Source organism: Diceros bicornis, chromosome 28, assembly GCF_020826845.1.
Source record: "Diceros bicornis minor isolate mBicDic1 chromosome 28, mDicBic1.mat.cur, whole genome shotgun sequence".
Lineage (NCBI taxonomy): Eukaryota > Metazoa > Chordata > Mammalia > Perissodactyla > Rhinocerotidae > Diceros > Diceros bicornis.
The window spans coordinates 10,410,821-10,431,814 of NC_080767.1; the positions used below are offsets into that span (position 1 = coordinate 10,410,821).

Below are 20,994 nucleotides of genomic sequence, written 5' to 3' on the forward strand. Positions count from 1 at the left end.
CCATTTTACGTAATTCTGTATGAAGAGCATCTTCAATAAAGAGAACACTTCTGTCTACTAAATGCTTAAATGTACTGGGCTTAGTTCTGGGTGCCACTCTTAAAGAGGGTTGTTTCGAACTTTCTAAAGGATGGGGACTGGGGAAGTTTGACCTTAAAAAGTTGGTGGGCAGTGGGTTAGGGGTGAACAGACTTGGGGAAATCTATACAAAGTTAAAGAAAGATGTCATTCAACATAAGGAAAATTTGATAATATTGGAATTAACTATATTATCTTGAGTTCTTTACCTCTGGAAGTGTTAGAGTAGAAACAAGATCTTGGTGTTATAACTAAAGGGATTCCTTCATCAGACCACTGGCCTCCAGGGAGTTTGTGAGCTCATTTACTTTCTAAGCACCTTCAAGCCCTATTTCTTTTTTGTGTATCTCTAGTATCTATTCGTACTGCTGAGCTCTAGCTTGGCTTTTTGTTGCCACAAGTTTGAATTGTGTAGTCACCTGGTCCTCCTGGTTCCCCTGCCCCTGTATCTTGCATACTGGTATCCAATTAATTTTTTAAATAGCTTTTTGATTTATAGTTTACATACCATTAAGTTCACCTGTTTAAAGTGTGCAAGTCAATGTTTTTTTAGTATATTTACAGAGTTGTACAAGCATCACATTATAATCTAATTTTAAACCATTTTCATTACCCGAAAAGAAACCTCACACCCCTTAGCAGTCATTTCCTATTCCTCATAACCATCTGCCCTGGGCAACCACTGTCAATTAATTTTTTTATGTAAAACATGGCTCTCATTGTGTTGCTCTCTGACTAGGAGGTCTTCAGTGTCTTCCTAGTCTGTATTATTAAGAAAACGTTTCTCACCTGGAGTTAAAATTTTTCCGTAATCTGATTTCAGCTTTTATTTCCAACTTTGACTTAGACCCTTCCCCAGTCTGAATATACAGCTCTTGGTAGGTTCATCTACTCCTTGTTCTTGAGAATGATATGTGTGTCATACCTTCCTTTTGATTTCCACCATTCGTCTATCTAAATCTATCTATGCTTTGAGACCTAACTTGAGTTCTACCCTTTCTATGAAACCTTCCCTGAGTAGTTTTGCCTACAGTGATTTCTCCTTTGAACTTGAACTTCTATAGCACCTAGTATTGTAAGACCTTCTTTTGGCATTTAATTGTAAACTGTCATGGGGGACCCCTTCCCTTGTATTGTTCAGCTTTTTGTGTATATATGTTGATTCTCTAAATTGATTATAAGCATCTGAAGGGCAGGAACCGTGTATACTTTTTCTTTGTATCTTCTTAGCTTAGCTGAGCATATGGCTATACACAGAAATGGTGTGTAAGTGTAATGGAATGAATAGTGTTGGCATTGAGCAGAATGCTGAATTTGGACTCTGTGACAGCCACAGACTTCAGTCTTGTTAGACATGTCCATGTTTTATATGGCTTTGCTATGTCTGGAGCTTGATACCATATTCTTTCATTAATTCATTCAGTAAACACTGTTGGTGCCATATTTTGTCTATTAATTTCTCAAAACTCTGTTCTTAATTTAGTTAACTTTTTCTTATTGCTGTCATGTAGCTGAATTCTCTGAGAGCTTTCAGCTCTGCATTATTCTTGCAATTTCCTGTTGTTTATAGGCCTTTTCATATGGAAGAGTAGTATATTACCACCAGGTCTCTAGACCTAGGCAGTCCTGTTGTTGTGCACATTATAGGACTTTATTATTATAGGTTGTCACATAACCTCAGTCTCCATAGTCCCGTTATTATACTCTCATGGTGTATCATTACCACAAAAGTGTCATGTTTGGAGAAGTCGCGGGGTAATGAGTGCTGTGGGAGACAGTTGCATTCCTCAAGTCACTTATGGCTTGATTGTGAATGTAGAATAGCATTTTTAGTTTGAAACCATAGCAAGGAAAGTGCTACATTCTAAATGTTAGAATTATAAAGAAATGAATAATACAAACAGATTCTCAAGGAGCTCACAGTTTCATTGTAGAGATGAGGGTTAAATAAAATATATTATTAAAATTATATGATTAAATTTATAATTTATATGATTAAATTTTAAATATGATTAAAGTTAATTTCCCTATTTCTTTTTACTTTTATAAAAATATAGCTACTAGAGGGGCTGGCCTGGTGGCGTAGCGGTTAAGTGCACACGCTCCGCTTCGGCAGCCTGGGGTTCACAGGGTCGGGTCCCGGCAGAGACCAACGCACCACTTGTCAAGCAGTGCTGTGGCGGCGTCCCATATAAAGTAGAGGAAGATGGGCACGGATGTTTGCCCAGGGCCAATCTTCCTCAGCAAAAAGAGGAAGATTGGCAACGGACATTAGCTCAGGGCTAATCTTCCTCACACACACACATAAAATATAGCTACTAGAAAAAGAAATTACATATATGTCTCATATTATACTTCTCTTGGACAGTGCTGATCTCCTTCACCTCCCTTAGAGAGAAGAAGTGATGTGACCAAGGTCGCAAAATAGCAAAAATCTCCTTAAAATTGAGGACTTATATGTTGGATTTCTTCACTTCTTGTTCACTTCTCTTTCTAGGCATAAATTAGTACAATGTAAATACATAAATTTTGAGGTAAAATGGCATCAGTTTGGTCTTTGAGAGATGACATGATCTCTCTGCTTTAGTTATCCTATCATTGAGCTTAGTAATCATTAAAATTTTTTCCTTTTATATGTAAATTTTGATCTCCAGATAATCTACGTTTTTAGTTCTCAGTTTTTTCACACTGGGTGCCTCTATTCCCACTTCCCCCATGCTCTTCCCCTTCCCATACACGTGTGTGTGTATATATATATACACACACAGCCTCCTATTTCGTTCCTTCTTAATGTATTTCCATTAACATTCTTCAAATTTGTTAACACCTTTCTTTATATTTTGGGGAGATAAGCCTTTGCTGTTACGTGATGTGCTATATAGATAGCTGGTTGCTTTAGTCTCTTACATGCATTAATTATCTCGCATAATCCTCTCAAAACTGCATGAAGTGTAGGTCCTATTATGATCCTGATTTCACAGTTAGGAAATCTCAGTCTTAGAGAGGGTAGTATGCTCAAGGTCACACAGCTAAATAATGCACAGAATCTGCAAGCTGGAACTGTAAGATAGAAACGGCAGGAAGCCTGGGAATTTTTCCTATGTGTGGACAGGCCTGTAGACATTGGGGAACTCTGGGTCCATAGAGCTGAGGATTAATGTATTAGTGTATATGCCAGGAAAAAAAGTACGAAAATCCATTACAAAATGTGTGGGTATGTGAATGAGTATGTGGGTATGTAAGTATATGAGAGAGAGAGAAATAGGGATAGAGAGAGAATGAATGAATGTATTTGATTTTGAAGACTGGGTCCCCACGTCTTCATCTTTCCTGCTCTTCTATCTTTCCTTCCTGACTCTCTTCCTATTTCTGACAGTGGAATTACTCACTACACTTCCATTTTCTTTACTTCAGCTCGGTTCAGTTCAAATCAATATACCTAAGTCTGAACAGATGTTCATCAACATGTTTACAATGGTTCTCTTTGGATAGAGGGATCTCAGGGGATTTTACATTTATTCTTTATTTGTTTTCTGTGTTATTTGAATTTTTTACAATAGCATTTACTAAGAAAAACTAGAGAAAGAACAGCCAAAGCTATTTTCATTTGGAAAAAAATCAATAGTTTTCATTCCAAAAATAAACCTTTCACCCTAAAATTTCAGAATCCCATAACTTGCTCTCTGCCATTCCAGTGTTCTTTGGCCTCAATTTCATAGCCCTCAGGTGAGTGATTAGAGTAAATTAATTCTCCAAAAGCCAATGCTATATATACCATCTCTCTGTCACAGAGGTGAGCTTTCTTTTAGAAATAGCATTTATTTCTTTAGCAAAGATAATTAGTTTCTTTGAGCAGATTGTTTTTAAACAAAGTAGCTTGTAGTGGTCACATCCTGCAGATATTTTCAAATACTTTGAATCTAAACAAACAGGTTGTTTGTGGCATAATGGGACCTTGGTTCTTACCCACCCACCATCTGATAAATTTCCTTTCCAAATTACCCAGTAAGGGGTGAATTTATTTGTTGTCACAGAACCTCTGAAAAGTCCATGTTTTTCAGTTTGCTTTTCACTGTTTATTCACCTGGTTTATGTTCTTTTAAGATGCTAGTGATCAAAGAGAAGATGTTTATATTGGAAACCACATGCCTTGCCCTGAAAACCTCAATGGTTATTGCATCCATGGAAAATGTGAATTCATCTATTCTACTCAGAAGGCTTCCTGTAGGTAAGTCAGTACCTCCAGATCAGAGGTGAGAAATTTTTCCATCGGTGGTCACTGCTCTATAGAGGGCAATGAAATGTGTGTACTAAATATTATCAGAAAGTAATATTTATTTGCTGTAGAGAGGTAAAAAAACAAATTAGCGGCATCATTTGGAAAAAAATTGGCAAGTAATATGCAAAAACAAAATCAAATGTTGTATTAGAGGTTTGAGATTATGGGCTGACCATTTTCAATATAATGTTATGTATTTTTTAATATAAAAAATAAATGTGCTATATTCCAACACTATTTTGGTTTTTAGGCGATCTGTCACAAGGTGGTTGAAGGACTAAAGAATGTGTTAAGAACAGAGAACATGTAACTCAAAATATATACTAAAGTAGATTTCTAAAAATAAGGGGAAGGGGATGTTAGAACCAGGTGTGATGTGAGAGATGGAAATGGAAAGGGTGTAAATCTTCCCTCTCTGAGTCCAGAGAGGCTGTGTGACTTGTTCAGGATCAGCAGCAAGTTAGAAATAGAGCTGGGACAAAACTAAAGCTCAGATTTCCTGATACTCAACCTAATTTCCTGATACTCAACACTAATACGTTAATCCTCAGCTCTGTGGACCCAGAGTTCCCCAATGTCACAGACGTTGGTCTGTGTCTGTCTACTGATAACACTTGTGCTGCTGCTGCTGGGACCTCATCCTCTACCTCAGATTGGTCTAGGTAGCCAGGTAATGTTTCTGTAGACAAGGGGAGATTGCTCTCATTCTGCTCATTCCTGCCTCCCACAGGTTGCCAGAATCCTTTTTTCCCTTTGTTAGTCAAAACATCAAAACATGGACAAATATTATACTTTTCTTTTGTGCTATCAACCTAGAAGCCAGTGAATCTTTCTCTCTAAGAAGTAAAAGAAAGCTATTGGAAATCACGTCTCCTGGTCCCTCTACTCCTTTAGCTTCCCTCTCGGACTCTTTCTTTTTCCTCCTCTCCTATTAAAAGACAAAACAAAGCACTATAAACTGTTAATGGTTAAGTAATTCTTTATTAAATTTAAGCTTTTGGCTTTTTCCTGATTGAAAGTTCTCCTTGTCTTTGAAGGAGCTAGCTACCCCTCACCCCTCTTTTTCCCGAACATTTAAAAAATACAGCTGTACAAAAGAGAACAAGCCAGTAAAATTAATCGACATGTAACATTATATTAGGCCAGTTTTAAAACAAAATCATACAGTGAATTGCTCATTTGTCTCACAGTGGCATACATATCTTGATAGAAGTTCAGATCGTGTTGTTCTCTTAGGATGGGGCATCTTTCAAGATACCTACGTGAGGGGTGAGAGAGGATGATGTCCTGATAATGAAGTGATATCAGGTCACTTTGTAGTATTTTCGTAATTGACAGTAAGAGGATTGAATTGTGCAGTGGTTAAAGGCTTTGGAATCAGATACACCAGATTGGCCAGTGATCAGCTATGGTCTTTGGAAGTTACTTAAAATTTTTAGACCTCATTTTTCTCATTTCTAAAATTGTAATAATAATAGTGCCTACCTCTGAGTGTTGTTAAAATTAGAGGAGATAATATATGTAGAGCGCTTAGTGCACCTGGTGCACAGTATGTATTTAATAAATAGCAATTGATATTTTTAGGTGGGGACTCAGTTTTGTTCACCGCTGTCTTCCTAGTACCTTGCATAGGACCTAGCCCAGTATCTACTCAGTAAATGTGTTTTGAATGACATGATGATTATCAACTTTTCCCTCTTCTCTAGAGCAGAGGTGTTTCTTAAATGCTGAAGAATCTCTTTTCTGTACACTTATAAACCCTGAAAAGCAGTTGATGTTTTTTCTTCTGTCTGTGTATTTCAATGTCATATCATTAGGCCATAACGTCACATGCACCTCCGTAGTAGGTGAGTGTGTTTGGGTGGCAGTAAACAGGCAAGGGTGAACAACCTTTAGCCATAGTCCTACTATTAGGTTAAAATCTTCTAGCATTATCCCACAATTAATTTGTTTGTTTACTTAATTATTTCTTACTTTGTACCAAATTTTATCTGGCACTGGGATCTCTCATGGATCTTGCCTTTAAAAAAACATACAATCTGGGGGCCAGCCCGGTGGCGCAAGCGGTTAAGTGCGCACGTTCCGCTGCGGCGGCCCGGGGTTCGCCGGTTCGGATCCCGGGTGCGCACCGATGCACCGCTTGTTAAGCCATGGTGTGGCGGCGTCCCATATAAAGTAGAGGAAGATGGGCATGGATGTTAGCCCAGGGCCAGTCTTCCTCAGCAAAAAGAGGAGGATTGGCATTGGATGTTAACTCAGGGCTGGTCCTCCTCACAAAAAAAAAAAAAAAAAAAACATACAATCTGATGGAAAAGACTGACAAATAATAAGCAGTTATAATTTGAAAAATGCTGTCATACATAGATACACACAAGATGATTTGGGACTTCAGACAAGGCACTTCAATGTGAAGGGGGGTGTAGGGGACATTATGGGAGGAGGGACAGGTCTTACAGGAACATTTCTGCCATCCCAGAGCTTGTCCTTTATTTTTAAGGCAGCAAGAAGCCATTTAAGGATTTAAGTAACAAAGATGTGATCAGAACTGAAAGCCACTCTGGTGGCTTTGTGGGAAATGGATTAGGAGACTGTATATTAGTAAGAAGTGGGAGTCTGAACTTAAGTAGAGGAGTTGTAGTGAGACTGAGATAAGTAGCTGAATTGCAGAGAAAAAATAAGGTGGTTGAGTCCATAGGTTTTGGTGACCAGCTGCGTATGAGGATAGGAACGTGGGGGTTGGTGGAGGGTGGTGGGAAGGACGAGTCAAGAGTCTCCTGGGTTTTTGGCTAAGGCAGAATTGAGTGGAGAAATACAATGGGAAGAGGGAAGAGATTTAGAGGGAAATGAGGTATTCAGTTTAATATTCTTGGTCTCAGGTGCCTGTGGGGTATCCACTTATGGATGTCTAGTAGGCTACTGGATATATTTTGGTTTTAGAACTCATGAGACAGATGGCAGGTTGAAGACATACATTTGGGAATCATTCCATTTCTAGCATATCCCTTCTGCTTCCTACCCAGCAGTCCTTCCACCCCATTAGGCCTCCTATTGACCCTGTCTCCTTTTCAGTGTCCCTCACCCCCTGCACGTCCTCATCAGCTCCCTACTCAGCTTAAATTCCATGGACAATCACTGTAGTCCTTTTGCTTCATCATACTCACGTGACAAAACTGTCATACTGGTTCGTTCTGACTCCCCACCTACTGCATGCCTACACCCATGCAGCTGAACATGGCTGTTGTTGAAAGGCACACCACCAAGTTAATTAGTCTCACTGATGTTTATACTCTGCATGGGCCTTTCACACTGCCAGGCAGTCATTCTGTAACTGTAGTCCATTCATTCTCCTCTTTCCCAGATGACTGCTCTATGCCTTCACCTCTCGCTTCAGATTGTCAGTACCTCCTCTTGTCCTCACTCTTGGCTGATGATCTTGTTTCCAAGTTCACTGAGAAAATTGAAGCAATGTGAAGAGAACTTATATAGACTTTCACTCTCTACCAGCAATTCTCTCTTTTTCTCCATGTCATATATCTTTGTATAAGTATATTTTATATATATTCATACATACATTTTTATTTCTTCTATTTTGGAAAAAAACCCCTGGTTCTCACTTGCACCAGCTACTGTCCTTGGTAGGAGAACTTGAAAGAGTTGTCTATGGTCTGTCACCAGTTCCTCACTTCCTGTCTCTCTTGAACCCACTCCAATAAGCCTTTGCCCCCAACACTCCACTGAGACGGTTCTTGTGGTTAAATTCAGTGGTCAATTCTTAGTCTTAAATTACTTTTGAACGATCAATAGCATTTGACATGGTTGGTTGATCACTTCTTTTGTGGGGTAAGCATTCCTCACCTGGCTTCGGGATTACACTCTCTTCTTGGTTTTCTCCTACTTCACTGGCCGTTCCTTTCAGTCCTCTTGGCTGGTTCCTCTTTTGCTCCCTGACGTGTCCATGTGGGCATGCACCAGGGTCTAGTCCTGGTCCTCTTTGTTAGTGATCCCATCCCGTCTCAGGGCTTTATCTGACATACGCTGATAACTCCTAATTTACGTAAATCCCAGACCTCTCTCTTCAGCCTGAAACTCATAGATCCCTCTCCTTCGTTGATATCTTCACGTGGATTCTGACGCCTCAACTCAGTAGGACCTAAGCTGATCTCCTTATCTGCCTCCCCTCTCCTAAACTTGCCCCACCTGCAGCCTTCTCTCTCTCAGTTGATGCCAGCTCCATCTTTTCATTTGCTCAGACAGAACACCTCGGATGCGTCCTTGACTTCTCTCTCTCTCTGATGCTCTTATCCAGTCAGTTGGGAAATCCTGTTAGCTTTGTTTCAGAATATATTCAGAATTTGATTACTTCTCACTATTGCCACGGCTGTTCCTGGTCCAGGCCACTATTTTTTCTCTCTGGCGTTGCAGCAGCCTCCCTGATTGTATCTTACAGTCCATATTCAGCACAGCAGCCGGAGTGAACCTTTTAAAATAAACATCAGTTCATATCATTCCTCTGCTAAAACTCTTCCAGCGGCTCCTCCTCCTGACTGAGTGCAGATCGCCCTGCACCGTTTGGCCCCTTCACCTCTCTGTCTTGGTCCCTTGCTTTTCTTCCGCTTGCCCACCCCGCTCCAGACACACTTCTGTTCCTTGGACGCACCACGTGCTGAGAGCATGGAGCTGATATGCTCTCCCAGTTGTCCACGTGGCAGACTCCTTCACTTACTTCACATCTTTACTCACATGTCACTTTCTTAATGAAACCAACCCTGATTGCCTTATTTAAAATTGCAGTCCTCCCTTCCTCGCCTGTACCTGGCACTCGTAATTTCCCTTAATTCTCTCTGTCTCTTTTTATGTAGTACATGTCACCTTCTAACATAACCATTTGATTTACTTATGTTTGTTGACACTCCCTCCCTTGACTAGGGGGCAAACAGGCCAGGGATCTTCATCTGTTTTGCCCACTGAGGTACCCCAAATGCCACTAGCACCTGGCACATGTCAGGTGCTCCATAAACGTGTCAGTAAACGTGGATGAGCGTGAGAGTCAGCACATGAGGACCAGGGAGGAAGTGACATTACTATGGGGGGTGCATGGGATGAAAGAATAGAAGGTAGGGGACCAAATGCCTGGATCTGCCTTTAATCAATAACAGAAGAAGTAATAACCTAGAAGTTAATACTCCAGATATTTGGAGAGTATAACCCAAAACTCAGTTGCAGAAAATCATATCCAGGGAAGACTGCCTGAACCATATATGGCATATACATTCTTTTTGATATTCTGATATTACTCTTTGGATTAAGCTTCACTGTCAGAGAGCTGCATATCTAGGACATTTTTATAGGTCCCTATGGAAGTGTTTTCATTTTACTAAGCTTTGACTTTTGGCCATTAGCCTACAATGAAAGATATCATTTAAAAAATCCTGTGTTAATTCATTATATTGTTGAATTTATTGCAGCTGTATTGTTGAGGAGGATGATCTCTATATCAGAAGGTGCCCTCTTCAAGTGAGGACCAATGAGATAAAGTTCCTTGAATTTAATAACAATAGTAACTGGTTCTTTTGAATAACTGGTTTGATTTTATTTTATGGAGACTGTATTTTGTGTCTATGATCTTACCACTTTCTTTTCTTTCATTCTTTTTTTCACAATCCAGTGGATTTTAGTCTAGTCACAGAGTTGTGCAATCACCACAATCAATATTAAAACATTTTATCATCCCCAGAAGAAGCTGCAGGCCCTTTAGCTATTACTCTCAAATCTCTCCATCCTTCTAGGCCCTAGACAACCACTAATCTATTTTCTGCCTCTAAAGATTTACCTATTTTGGACATTTCATTCAAGTGGACTCATATAATATGTGGTCTTTTGGGTCTGGCTTCTTTAGCTTAGCATAAGGTTTTCAAGGTTTATCCACATGTAGTGTGTATCAGTACTTTGTTCCGTTTTATAGCTGAATAATATTCCATCAAATGGATAATACCACATTTTTTAATCCACTTAATCAGTTGATGGATATTTGGATTGTTTCCACTTTTTGCCTATTATGAATAATGCTTCCGTGAACAATCATTTGCAAGTTTTTGTGTGGACATATGTTTTAATTTCACATAGGTAAATGTCTAGGAGTGAAATTGCTGAGCCAAATGGTAACTCTATGTTTAATGTTTTGGGGAACTGCCAGACTGTTTTCCAAAGTGGCTGCACCATTTTTACATTCCCTACTGTACCGTTGCCATCACTTGGCATTATCTGACTTGTTGATTCTGGCCATCCTCTTGGGTATGAAGTGGTATCTTATTGTGGTTTTGCTTTGCGTTTTCCTGATGACTAATGACGTTGAGCATCTTTTCATGTGCTAATGGCCATCTGTATATCTTATTTAGAGAAATGTCTGTTCAGATCTTTTGCCCATTTTGTAATTTTTTTTGCCTTTTGTTAATAAGTTGTAATAATTCTTTATATATTTTAAATACACGTCTCTTATCAGATATGTAATTTGCAAAAATTTTCTCCTGTTCTGTGGGTTTATCTTTTCCTTCTCTTGATAGTGTCTTTAAGTACAAAAGATTTTAGTTTTGATGTAGTCCAGTTTATCTCGCTTGTTGTTGTTCCTTGTGCTTTTGGTGTCATATCTAAGAAATCATTGCCTAATCTAAGGTCATGAACATTTACTCCTTTTCTTTCCCCTGAGAGTTTTATAATTTTAGTGCTTTCATTTAGGTCTGTGATCCATTTTGACTTAATTTTTGTGTATGTTGTGAGGAAGAGGTCCAACTTCCTTCTTTTGCATGTAGATATCCAGTTGTCCCAGCACCATTTGTTGAAGAGACTGTTCTTTTCCCATTGAATTGTCTCAGCACCCTTGTTGAAAATCAGTTGACCAGAGATGTGTGGGTTTATATCTGGGCTCTCAGTTCTGTTCCATGACCTATAGATCTACCTCACTACTCTTTTTTTTTTGTCTGCTAGGAAGCTTAGAGCCCAATGTGAAACCTACTGGCAGGTGTCTAGGAACCTCAGGGACGGGATTGGTGGACTCACATCAACCCCGGCTTCCCCTGTTTCATTCTCCCAGGTTTCTTTGTTGTTGTTGTTATATGTGCTTTATTAAAAAAAATCTTTTTTTTTTTTGTAATGAAGTGTGGGACATTAATAAATACACGATCTTTACACTTCAGATGTTTTATTAATCAGTTTCAACTGGAGGCTGGCTAGTTTATACATTTCACTTCTGTCAGCTAAAAAATGTGAATTTTCTGTTAAATATCTTAAATGTTTTCCCCTGTCAAATTATTATCATCAGATGATGTTGTGACTTTTTATTTACTTTTAATTGGAATTAGATAATTTCTAAGATTAGCACCTACTTGAGTGCTTGGCTCTGTTTCTGTCATTAATAACTTATGTTCATCTCCCGCCTGCGTCTTAAGTGATTATGTTATGTGCACTGAAAAGTGTCTTGAATATGGTTGGGTGCTATGTTAAAGAACTGTAAATGTTTATACCTATTTATTCAAAACTCTTATTTCCAAGTGTCTAGCCTAAGGAATAACACTAAATATAGAAAAGTGCACATTCACAAAGATGTTCACCACACCTAATTTATAATTGTGAAAACTGGAAAATAGCTGATATGTCTTAGAGCAAGGAGTAGATAAGTTAGCTGTATTGTAGCTACTGAACGGAAATTAGACATCTGTTTTTGAATGAAGGTAATAAAGACTATTTAGCAACTTTAAGATTAATGTGATATAAGGGTAGGTGAAAGAAGCGCTATGTAAAATAGGCGTATTGAAAAGCATGTAAGGACATAGACAAATGGCAGTTTTTTTCCAAATGGTGGGAAACTACCTGATTTTCTACTGTTATTTAAATTTATCATTCTCTGTATCTTTTAATTTTAAAACCTGGAGTTATTGAGATTTGTAATTCTCATAGTAATCCTTTTTTTTCCCTTTTCAGATGTGAATCTGGTTACACTGGACAGCACTGTGAAAAGACAGACTTTAGTATTCTCTATGTAGTGCCAAGTAGGCAAAAGCTCACCCACGTTCTTATTGCAGCCATTATCGGAGCTGTGCAGATCGCCATCATAGTAGCAATTGTCATGTGCATAACAAGGTGGGTCGTGACCTAAGCAATACCAACTTTAAATTAGAGGTGGGTAGCTGTTAAATTAAAGAAGAACCTTGGGGCTGGCCCGGTGGTGCAGCGGCTGGGTTCACCTCGTTCCGCTTCAGCGGCCTGGGGTTCACCGGTTTGGATCCTGGGCGTGGACCTACTCACTACTCATCAAGCCATGCTGGGGCAGTGTCCCACATAGAAGAACTAGAAGGACCTACAACTAGGATATACAACTGTGTACTGGGGGCTTTGGGGAGAAAAACGGAAAAAAAAAACAGGAAGATTGGCTACAGATGTTAGCTCAGGGCAGTCTTCCTCAAGAAAAAAAAAAGAAGAACTTTGAAGCACACTCAAAATGATAGGGGCTTTAAGTTCACTGGTCTGTTAGGAAAAAAATCCTAGGATCAATTCACTGATGTTTCCATGTGGGTCTGACCTCTCCCTATCTTGCTTCTTTAGAATATGGGCAAGAACTCATCCCCAGGATTACAAGTATATCTGGGCTGCAGGCAGAGGGAGCATGAGAATATTCAATGGCATAAAGGAATTTAGGGACTCCTGGAACTGTGTGCTAGTTCTAACACTGCATTCAGGGACGATAATGGTAGTAGCAGAATTTTTAGAATGGTCTGCATATGCATGGAAGACCCATGCAGAAATTTTTTAAGCCTTGCAGAACTATAAGGTGTTTTTTCCCCTAAGAATATACTTTATCCATAGTAAATATAATAAGAAAGGAATAAATCAGAGGTTAAAGAAAACTGCTTTTCTTATTATAGTGTTGTCTTAATGTTAGATCATTTTCTGGAATATGGTCATAAATACTAGGCTTTAAAATTCTCTGTCATAACTAAAACCATTGGACTTTACCATAAATAAACTCCAAATTAAAGGACATATTTGGAGTGCAGTTGGCATAAAATGGGTGTTTTCCAAGCTGAGTGGAAATATATGTCACAACTGGACCTGAGAAAAGTCAAAGCAAATCAAGTTCATATTGTCTTGATGCTTCCTAGTCTTATGTCTTTTCTTCTTGCTTCCCTCTTCCTACCTCCTTTAAGGTTTGGTTCAGAAGTCCCATAAGCATCATCGCTATACTTTTCTGCATTATTCTGGGCAGAGGATTGGAGCATATCAAGTACAGATATTGGCAGGCAATAATGGATTTATGGCTCTTCTATACAAGGTCTGGCTAGAAGCCAGACTTTCAGTAGTCTCAGCCATCTGGAGCTTAAATGATAAATCTAGCAATGATAAAAAACGTTCTCTGAGTAACAGATATTTTTCATAAAATTCAGTCACTAAAGTCAGTGGACTTTATTCCATAGAACAGATGATCTGCCCTTAGGCAAGACTACTGAGTATAAAATTGGGCAGTAGATTAAAGAAGGGACATATGACATAAAAAATAACGATAGTAGAAAGAAAAGATAGAAAAAAAGTGTAACAACAAGGCTGCCTGTGGCCATTTAATATAGGCTCAGAGGTTAAGTAATTTGCCTGTGGTCATCAACCAGTAAGTGGAAGTGCCTGGATTTGCTTTCAGTGCCGCTGGATTCCCAAACCAAGAGAAGAGTCATCCTAGGAAATATATTTGCCAAGTGTGGTCATTGCATGGGAGCAAGGTTCAAACTTGATTTTGTAGCAGTTCAGGGTTTTGAGCAGGAGAGGAACTTGGTATGAACCATTTTTTCAGAGCATTAATCTGAGTGTCATCTACAAACTTCATTGGAGGAGAGAAAGTGTGAGGTGGGAGGAGACCATTTAGGGCATTATTAGAGGAAAGCAGGAGTGGAGTAATAAATGATTTGGAAGGTGAAAGAAGTAAGGTCAAGATAAGGGAAGATTTTGAGGCCCGGTGACAGTTCCATCTTTAAGAAGATCAGAGAGTGTTAGAGTCAATGGAAAGCAAGTTGGATTTCAACGCCTTCATTCTAGAGAAATGACGAAACTGAAGCCCTGGGATGGGAAGTGCCTCGCCCAGGGTCATGCTGATAGTTAAGCCCTTTTATAAATCCCAGTCCAGCCTTTTCTCCAGCTCTGTGCTTCTGTTCTCAGTATGCTATGATCCTCAACTACTAAATTAAAATGACCTGGCAGGTAGTTTTCAAGTTTGTACCTTCCCGTTTATACCCCAAATCTGTTTGCTACCTTCACAGTTTTTAACTGTGTTATGGTGTCTTCACTGCCCACTGTCTCCATGACTGAAGGGTCATCTCGTTGAATTTATCATAGATCTTTCCTTGAGGCCTGTCTTTTTATTGTGGTATTTTCTGCCCTAGATGTCTTGCTCTCGGATTTAGAATATTATAATTATGTGCTTGGTCTTATCTCCACTGAATTTTTAAGGAGTGCCTCTCCCACACAGTTCATTATGGGACAGCTGTTCACTTGTCTCATGGTGGCCATTATAAAATCCCACTTGATCATGGTGTATGATCTTTTCAAGGTATTGCTGTAATAGGTCTGCCAATATTTTGTTGAGGATTTTTGCATCTGTGTTCATCAGGGATATTGGCCTGTAATTTTCCTTCTTTGTACTCTCCTTGTCTGGCTGTGGTATCAGGGTGATGTTGGCCTTGTAGAATGTGTTAGGAAGTGTTCCATCTTCCTCTATTTTTTGGAATAGTTTGAGAAGGATAGGTATTAAATCTTCTTTGAATGTTTGGTAAAATTCTCCAGAGAAGCCATCTGGTCCTGGACTTTTAATTTTTAGAGGTTTTTGATTACTATTTCACTTTGTTTACTTGTCTTCTTGATTCAGTTTTGGGAGGTTGTATGAGTCTAAGAATTTATCTATTTCTTCTAGATTGTCTAATTTGTTGGCATGTAGTTTTTCATAGTATTCTCTCAAAATCCTTTGTGTTTCTGTGGTATCTGTTTTCTGTTCTTTCATTTCTAATTTTATTTATTTGAGCTTTCTCTCTTTTTTTCTTAGTGAGTCTGGCTAAGAGTTTGTCAATTCTGTTTACCTTCTCAGAGAACCAGCTCTTTGTTTCATTGATCCTTTTTACTGTTTTTGTATTTCAATTTCATTTATTTCTGCTCTGATTTTTATTATTTCCCTCCTTGTGCTGACTTCGGGCTTTGTTTGTTCTTCTTTTTTTAATTCTGTTAGGTGTAGATCGCTTATTTAGAATTTTTCTTGTTTGTTAAGGTGGGCCTGCATTGCTGTGAATTTCCGTCTCAGGACTGCTTTTGCTGTATCCCATATGAGTTGGTATGGTGTATTTTCATTTTCATTTGTCTCCAGATATTTTTTGATTTCTCCTCTAATTTCTTCAATGATCCATTGGTTGTTCAGTAGCATATTGTTTAGTCTCCACATTTTTGTCACTTTCCCAGTTTTTTTCTTGTAGTTGATTTCTAGTTTCATAGCATTGTGGTCAGAAAAGATGCTTGTTATGATTTCAATCTTCTTAAATTTATAAAGGCTTGCCTTGTTTCCCAACATATAGTCTATCCTTGAGAATGTTCCATGTGTGTTTGAGAAGAATGTGTATTCTGCTGATTTTGGATGGAGTGTTCTATATTTATCTATTAAGTCCATCTGGTCTAGTTTTTCACTTAAGTCCACTGTTTCCTTATTGACTTTCTGTCTGGATGATCTATCCATTGATGTAAGTGGGGTGTTAAGGTTCCCTGTTATTGTGTTGTTGTTAATATCTCCTTTTAGGTTTGTTAATAGTTGCTTTATGTACCTTGGTGCTCCTATGTTGGATGCCTATATATTTATAAGTGATACGTCTTTTCGGTGGAGTGTCCTGTTTATCATTATATATTGCCCCAATTTGTCTCTCATTATCTGTTTTATCTTGAAGTCTACTTTATCTATATAAGTATGGCAACACTTGCTTTGTTTTGTTTGCCATTAGCTTGGATTATTGTCTTCCATCCTTTCACTCTGAGCCTGTGTTTGTCTTTAGAGCTGAGATGTGTTTCCTGGAGGCATCATATTCTTGGGTCTTGCTTTTTAATCCATTCTGCCACTCTGTGTCTTTTGATTGGAGATTTCAATCCATTTACATTTAGAGTGATTCTTGATATATGAGGGCTTAATGCTACTATTTTATTGCTCATTATCCATTTCTTCTGCATTTCCTTTGTTTCTCATCCCATGTATTTTGGACTACCAATTCAGTTTAGTAGTTCTCTATGATGGTTTTCTTAGTTTCCTCTTTTGTCATATGTATCTCTATTCTGATTATTTGTTTAGTGGTTACCATAAGGTTTGTATAAAAAATCTCATAGATGAGATGGTCCATTTTCTGATGGGCTCTTATTTCCTTAGACTAAGTCGATTCCATCCCTTTCCTCTTCCCCTTCTAAGTTACTATTGTCACAACTTATTCCATCTTGTGTTGTGAGTTTGTGGTTAAAGTGACAAGGGTTATATTTGTTTTTGGTGTTTTCTTTCTCTTTATCTTTGATGTTATGATTAAGTGTTTGCTAACCAGTTCTGATAGAAAGCTGCAATTTTTCTGATTTTGTCTACCTGTTTTTTTCCTTGCTCAAGGCTTTGTATCCCCTTTCTCTCTTTTTTTCAGGTATGAGGGCTTTCTTGAGCATTTCTAGTAGTGGGGGTCTTATTGCGATGAATTCCCTTAGCTTTTGTTTGTCTGGGAAAGTTTTTTTTCTCCATCATATCTGAAGGATATTTTCGCTGGATAGAGTATTCTTGGATGAAAGTTTTTGTCTTTCAGAATTTTGAATATATCATTCCAGTCTCTCCTAGCCTGTACGAGTTCTGCTGAGAAATCCACTGAGAGCCTGATAGGAGTTCCTTTGTGTGTTATGTTGTTTTGTCTTGCTGCCCTTAGTATTTTTTCTTTGTTGTTGACTTTTGCCAGCTTTACTACTATATGCCTTGGAGAGGGTCTTTTTATGTTTATATGGTTAGGAGATCTATTGACTTCATTCACTTGTATTTCCAACTCCTTCCCCAGGTTTGGGAAGTTCTCAGCTATTATTTCTTTGAATAAGCTCTCTGCTCCTTTTCCCCTGTCTTCTCCCTCTGGAATACCTATAATCCTTATGTTGCATTTCCTAATTGAGTGGGATATTTCTCAGAGAATATCTTCATTTCTTTTTAGTCTTAGTTCTCTCTCCTCCTCCATCTGGAGCATTTCTGCATTGCTGTCCTCTAGCTTGCTAATTATTTCCTCCATATTGTCAGCTCTGTTCTTTAAAGATCCCGGATTTTGCTTTATCTCTTCCATTGTGTTTTACATCTCCAATATTTCTGATTGTTTTTTCTTTATTGTTTCAATTCTTTTGTGAAGAAATTCTTGATTTCAGTGAACTGTCTATCTGTATTTTGTTGTAATTCGTTGAGCTTTTTTATGATAGCTATTTTGAATTCTGTCATTTAGGTTATAAATTTCTGTGCCTTCAGGATTGATTCTGGGTGCTTGTCATTTTCCTTCTGGTCTGGAGATTTAATATATTTTTGCATACTGTTTGAGGGTGTGGATTAATTTTTCCTCATAGTGATAATATCTGGTCACAGCTTCCACCTGCTGTCAGTCGGTGGGGGTCAAGAGCTGTGTATTCTGAGCCCACTGTGATCCACGGGCACTCTTGCCCATCGGCTGTGCTGGAGCGCAGGGCGGGGGGAGGGGCGCTTTATTCCACCCGCCCAATCCTGGGGGCTTCTCGCTCTTCCTGGCTGTCTGCTCTCCTGGGGTGCCAGGGCACCCTTGCAACAGTTCGGTCACCTCTGTATGGGAGTTTCCCACTGGCTGTGAGGAAACTTGGAGAGCAACGGCTTTCCCTCGGAGGGCTGCCCCTCCCCCTCTCTCTGAGAGCCACACGGACCTGGAGTTGCTGCCATTGGGGATAGAGAGGAGTTCTCTTTACCTCCTTCCACTTCCTCCAGAGGGTCCAGCACCTCCACCTTCAGATGTTTGGCTGTGTGGGTCTCTCAGATGTCTCTTGTGTTGTCTGAACATCCTCTGTTGGTATATGAATGTCCTTTTAGTTGTATCTTAGGGTGGAGCATTTAAGGGGAGAGCTCACTCCGCCATGATGCTGACGTCACTCCCCTATGGTGGCTGTTACATGGGAGGAATCTTCCTTTAAAAGGGTGTTCCCACTGACCCGCTTATCAAGACTGCATGAGGAAAAATTTTCTTTTTTTACGCTTGGAATCTTCTTTCATGCTTTTAGACTCATAGAGTAACAGATTGGTAGGGACCTTGAACATCATCCTAGCCAAACACCCTTATTTTTATAAATGAAAAAACCCATGGCCCCAGGAAGTTGGAACTTTTCCAAGGTCATGGTGACTTAGTGACATGTTAAGGAGGGTTGCTTGACCTGTCAACTGTTTTCCCCGTTTATGAAATTGAGATGATTCCAGCACTGTCTACCTCAACGTGTTTTTATGAGGATTAGTGAGATAAAATTTGTAAAAAGCAATATGTAAAACAGAAGTGTTTTGAAATTGAATGAAAATATGGAAATTTAGAGTAGGAATACCCATTGTTGCAAGACTTTCTTTCCACTAGGTTATAAATTCTTTGCTGGCAGAGATCTTTAGAAGTTAGTCCAACTCTTAATTTAATATTTTATATATAGGAAAAGGAGGTTGCACAACCAGTTATCAACAGAGCCCAAACTCAAAATTACTGGAATTCATCCCAGTCCCTTTATTCTGTGTCGCATAGCACAGCACCTTGTGCATAGGAAGAGCTCATACATTTGCACTCTGGGGGCAGGGAAGAGCAGTTACGACACAGTGAGATTCATACCACCATGGAGAAACATGCACAATAGAATGAGAGCAGAGTCTATGAATATCCCTTATACCCAGCATGGCTATTCTTTACTGGGTTTTGTGGTTTGCCCAAGGAGGGTGTAGAATGACTTCTTTTGAGTCATTGTCTAAAATCACTAGGCATTTCCTGTGTATTCATATCTGAGGTTAATAGGCTCACGTCTTCCTGATTTCTCCTTCACCTAAGCTTTCTTGTCATTTTGGGGGTGTCAGTAATGCTCAGGTAAAGTACATAGGGCAGGATCCTTTCTCCTATCACTGTGGCTGGGGAGTCACCAGGCCAGAGGAAGAGCAGGCATTGCTCTTGGGGGGATGCACATGCAGCAGGAGAGACCCCAGGAATGAGTTTTGCTGTGTTCATACCTGCATCGTATATCTAACCCTGTCACCTCTCAGCTTTGTAGGGAAGAGAGCAGTTTGACATGTTGATCCTCACCTTGTCTTGCGTCAAATAGCGTCCTGTTTCCCCATCGGATGGTTGCATGCAATATGGCCATATGTGTGAAATGTGTATTACTTTGGAAACATTTGAAGTATTCCAAACAAAATGACATTTTTCTTCTCTCTCTCTTTTTTTTTAACTCAACAGAAAATGCCCTAAAAACAACAGAGGACGACGACAGAAGCAAAACCTAGGTCATTTTACTTCAGATACGTCATCCAGAATGGTTTAAGATGGTGACTTTTATATGTACACTGACCATGTGATGTACATTTATTATGTCTTTTTTTAAAGAATGGAAATATTTATTTCAGAGGCCTTATTTTTGGACATTTTTAGTGTAGTACTGTTGGCTCGTATTTAGAATATTAGCTACAACAGTTTTGGACTGTTCAGTAGTCTGTGTTTTATGTTTTTAAATACAGAAATTGATTTCACAAATTTGTACCACATGGTAATTCTAAGACTTGCTCTTTACCCATGGAATGTAATATTTTTGCAAAGACGGACCACTTCACAAATGGTTATAAAGTCATACCTACTTCTTCCACAATGACCACAGCAAATGACCAAGCATGAACTAAAGGTAAAGATGTTTACAGATTACTTTTCTTACAAAAAGGAAAAAATCTAGGAGACACTGTGTTTAAATAGACATTTAAATGTTTTTGAGATTTAGTAACTGATTTTTTAGACACTGCCTATCGCATGAACTGTAAAGCTGTGTGTGTTAGATGTAAAATATTTACAAGATGTATGGACTGGAATTTGGTTATTCCTCTCTTTGAAAAAATAATTCTGATAATTTGGAAAAGTATCTGGTAGCAATGATGGAACTGATCACTGAAAAGTAGATTTAGATATTGTGAGAATAGTCTGTTTAACAAACAGATTGGAATAAAGCCTACTCTATCAGTTAAACTACTTTAATACACATTCATTTTTAAAGAAAATATGTGTTTTAACATAAACAAATTGTATTAGTGTTTGTGAATAAAATGCAAAAATGATTGTTAATGATTGGTGCTCTTAAAGTGAGCTTAAAAATTATCTAAGACCTCTATCCAAAATTGTCCTGTAGAATAGCTGTATTAATAGATTGTTGGTGTTTAAGGATCTGAAGTGTGAGTAGAATGTATTCAGCTGTTTAACGTGTAGTTTAGATATCCAGAAGTATGCATGTAGAATTCAAGAATATGTTCAAAATTAAATATTAATTTTAATATTTGGTTTGGAAAAGCATGTTATAATATAATGTTTTCACTATATGGCCTCTGTTTT

At 38.6% G+C, this 20,994-nt stretch overlaps 1 protein-coding gene across 2 annotated transcripts in view; it reads left to right on the forward strand.

Moving 5' to 3' along the window:
• Window positions 1-20,981, forward strand: part of TMEFF1 (transmembrane protein with EGF like and two follistatin like domains 1) — an 88,009-nt gene extending 67,028 nt beyond the window's left edge. For both annotated transcript variants that reach the window (XM_058523656.1, XM_058523657.1), the window contains exons 8-10: window positions 4,183-4,306; window positions 12,332-12,490; window positions 19,861-20,981. In XM_058523656.1, coding sequence (XP_058379639.1) covers window positions 4,183-4,306; window positions 12,332-12,490; window positions 19,861-19,945 — 368 coding nt within the window. In that variant the 3' untranslated portion in view covers window positions 19,946-20,981. The remainder of the gene's footprint in view (window positions 1-4,182; window positions 4,307-12,331; window positions 12,491-19,860) is intronic.
• The last annotated feature ends 13 nt before the right edge of the window (window positions 20,982-20,994 follow it).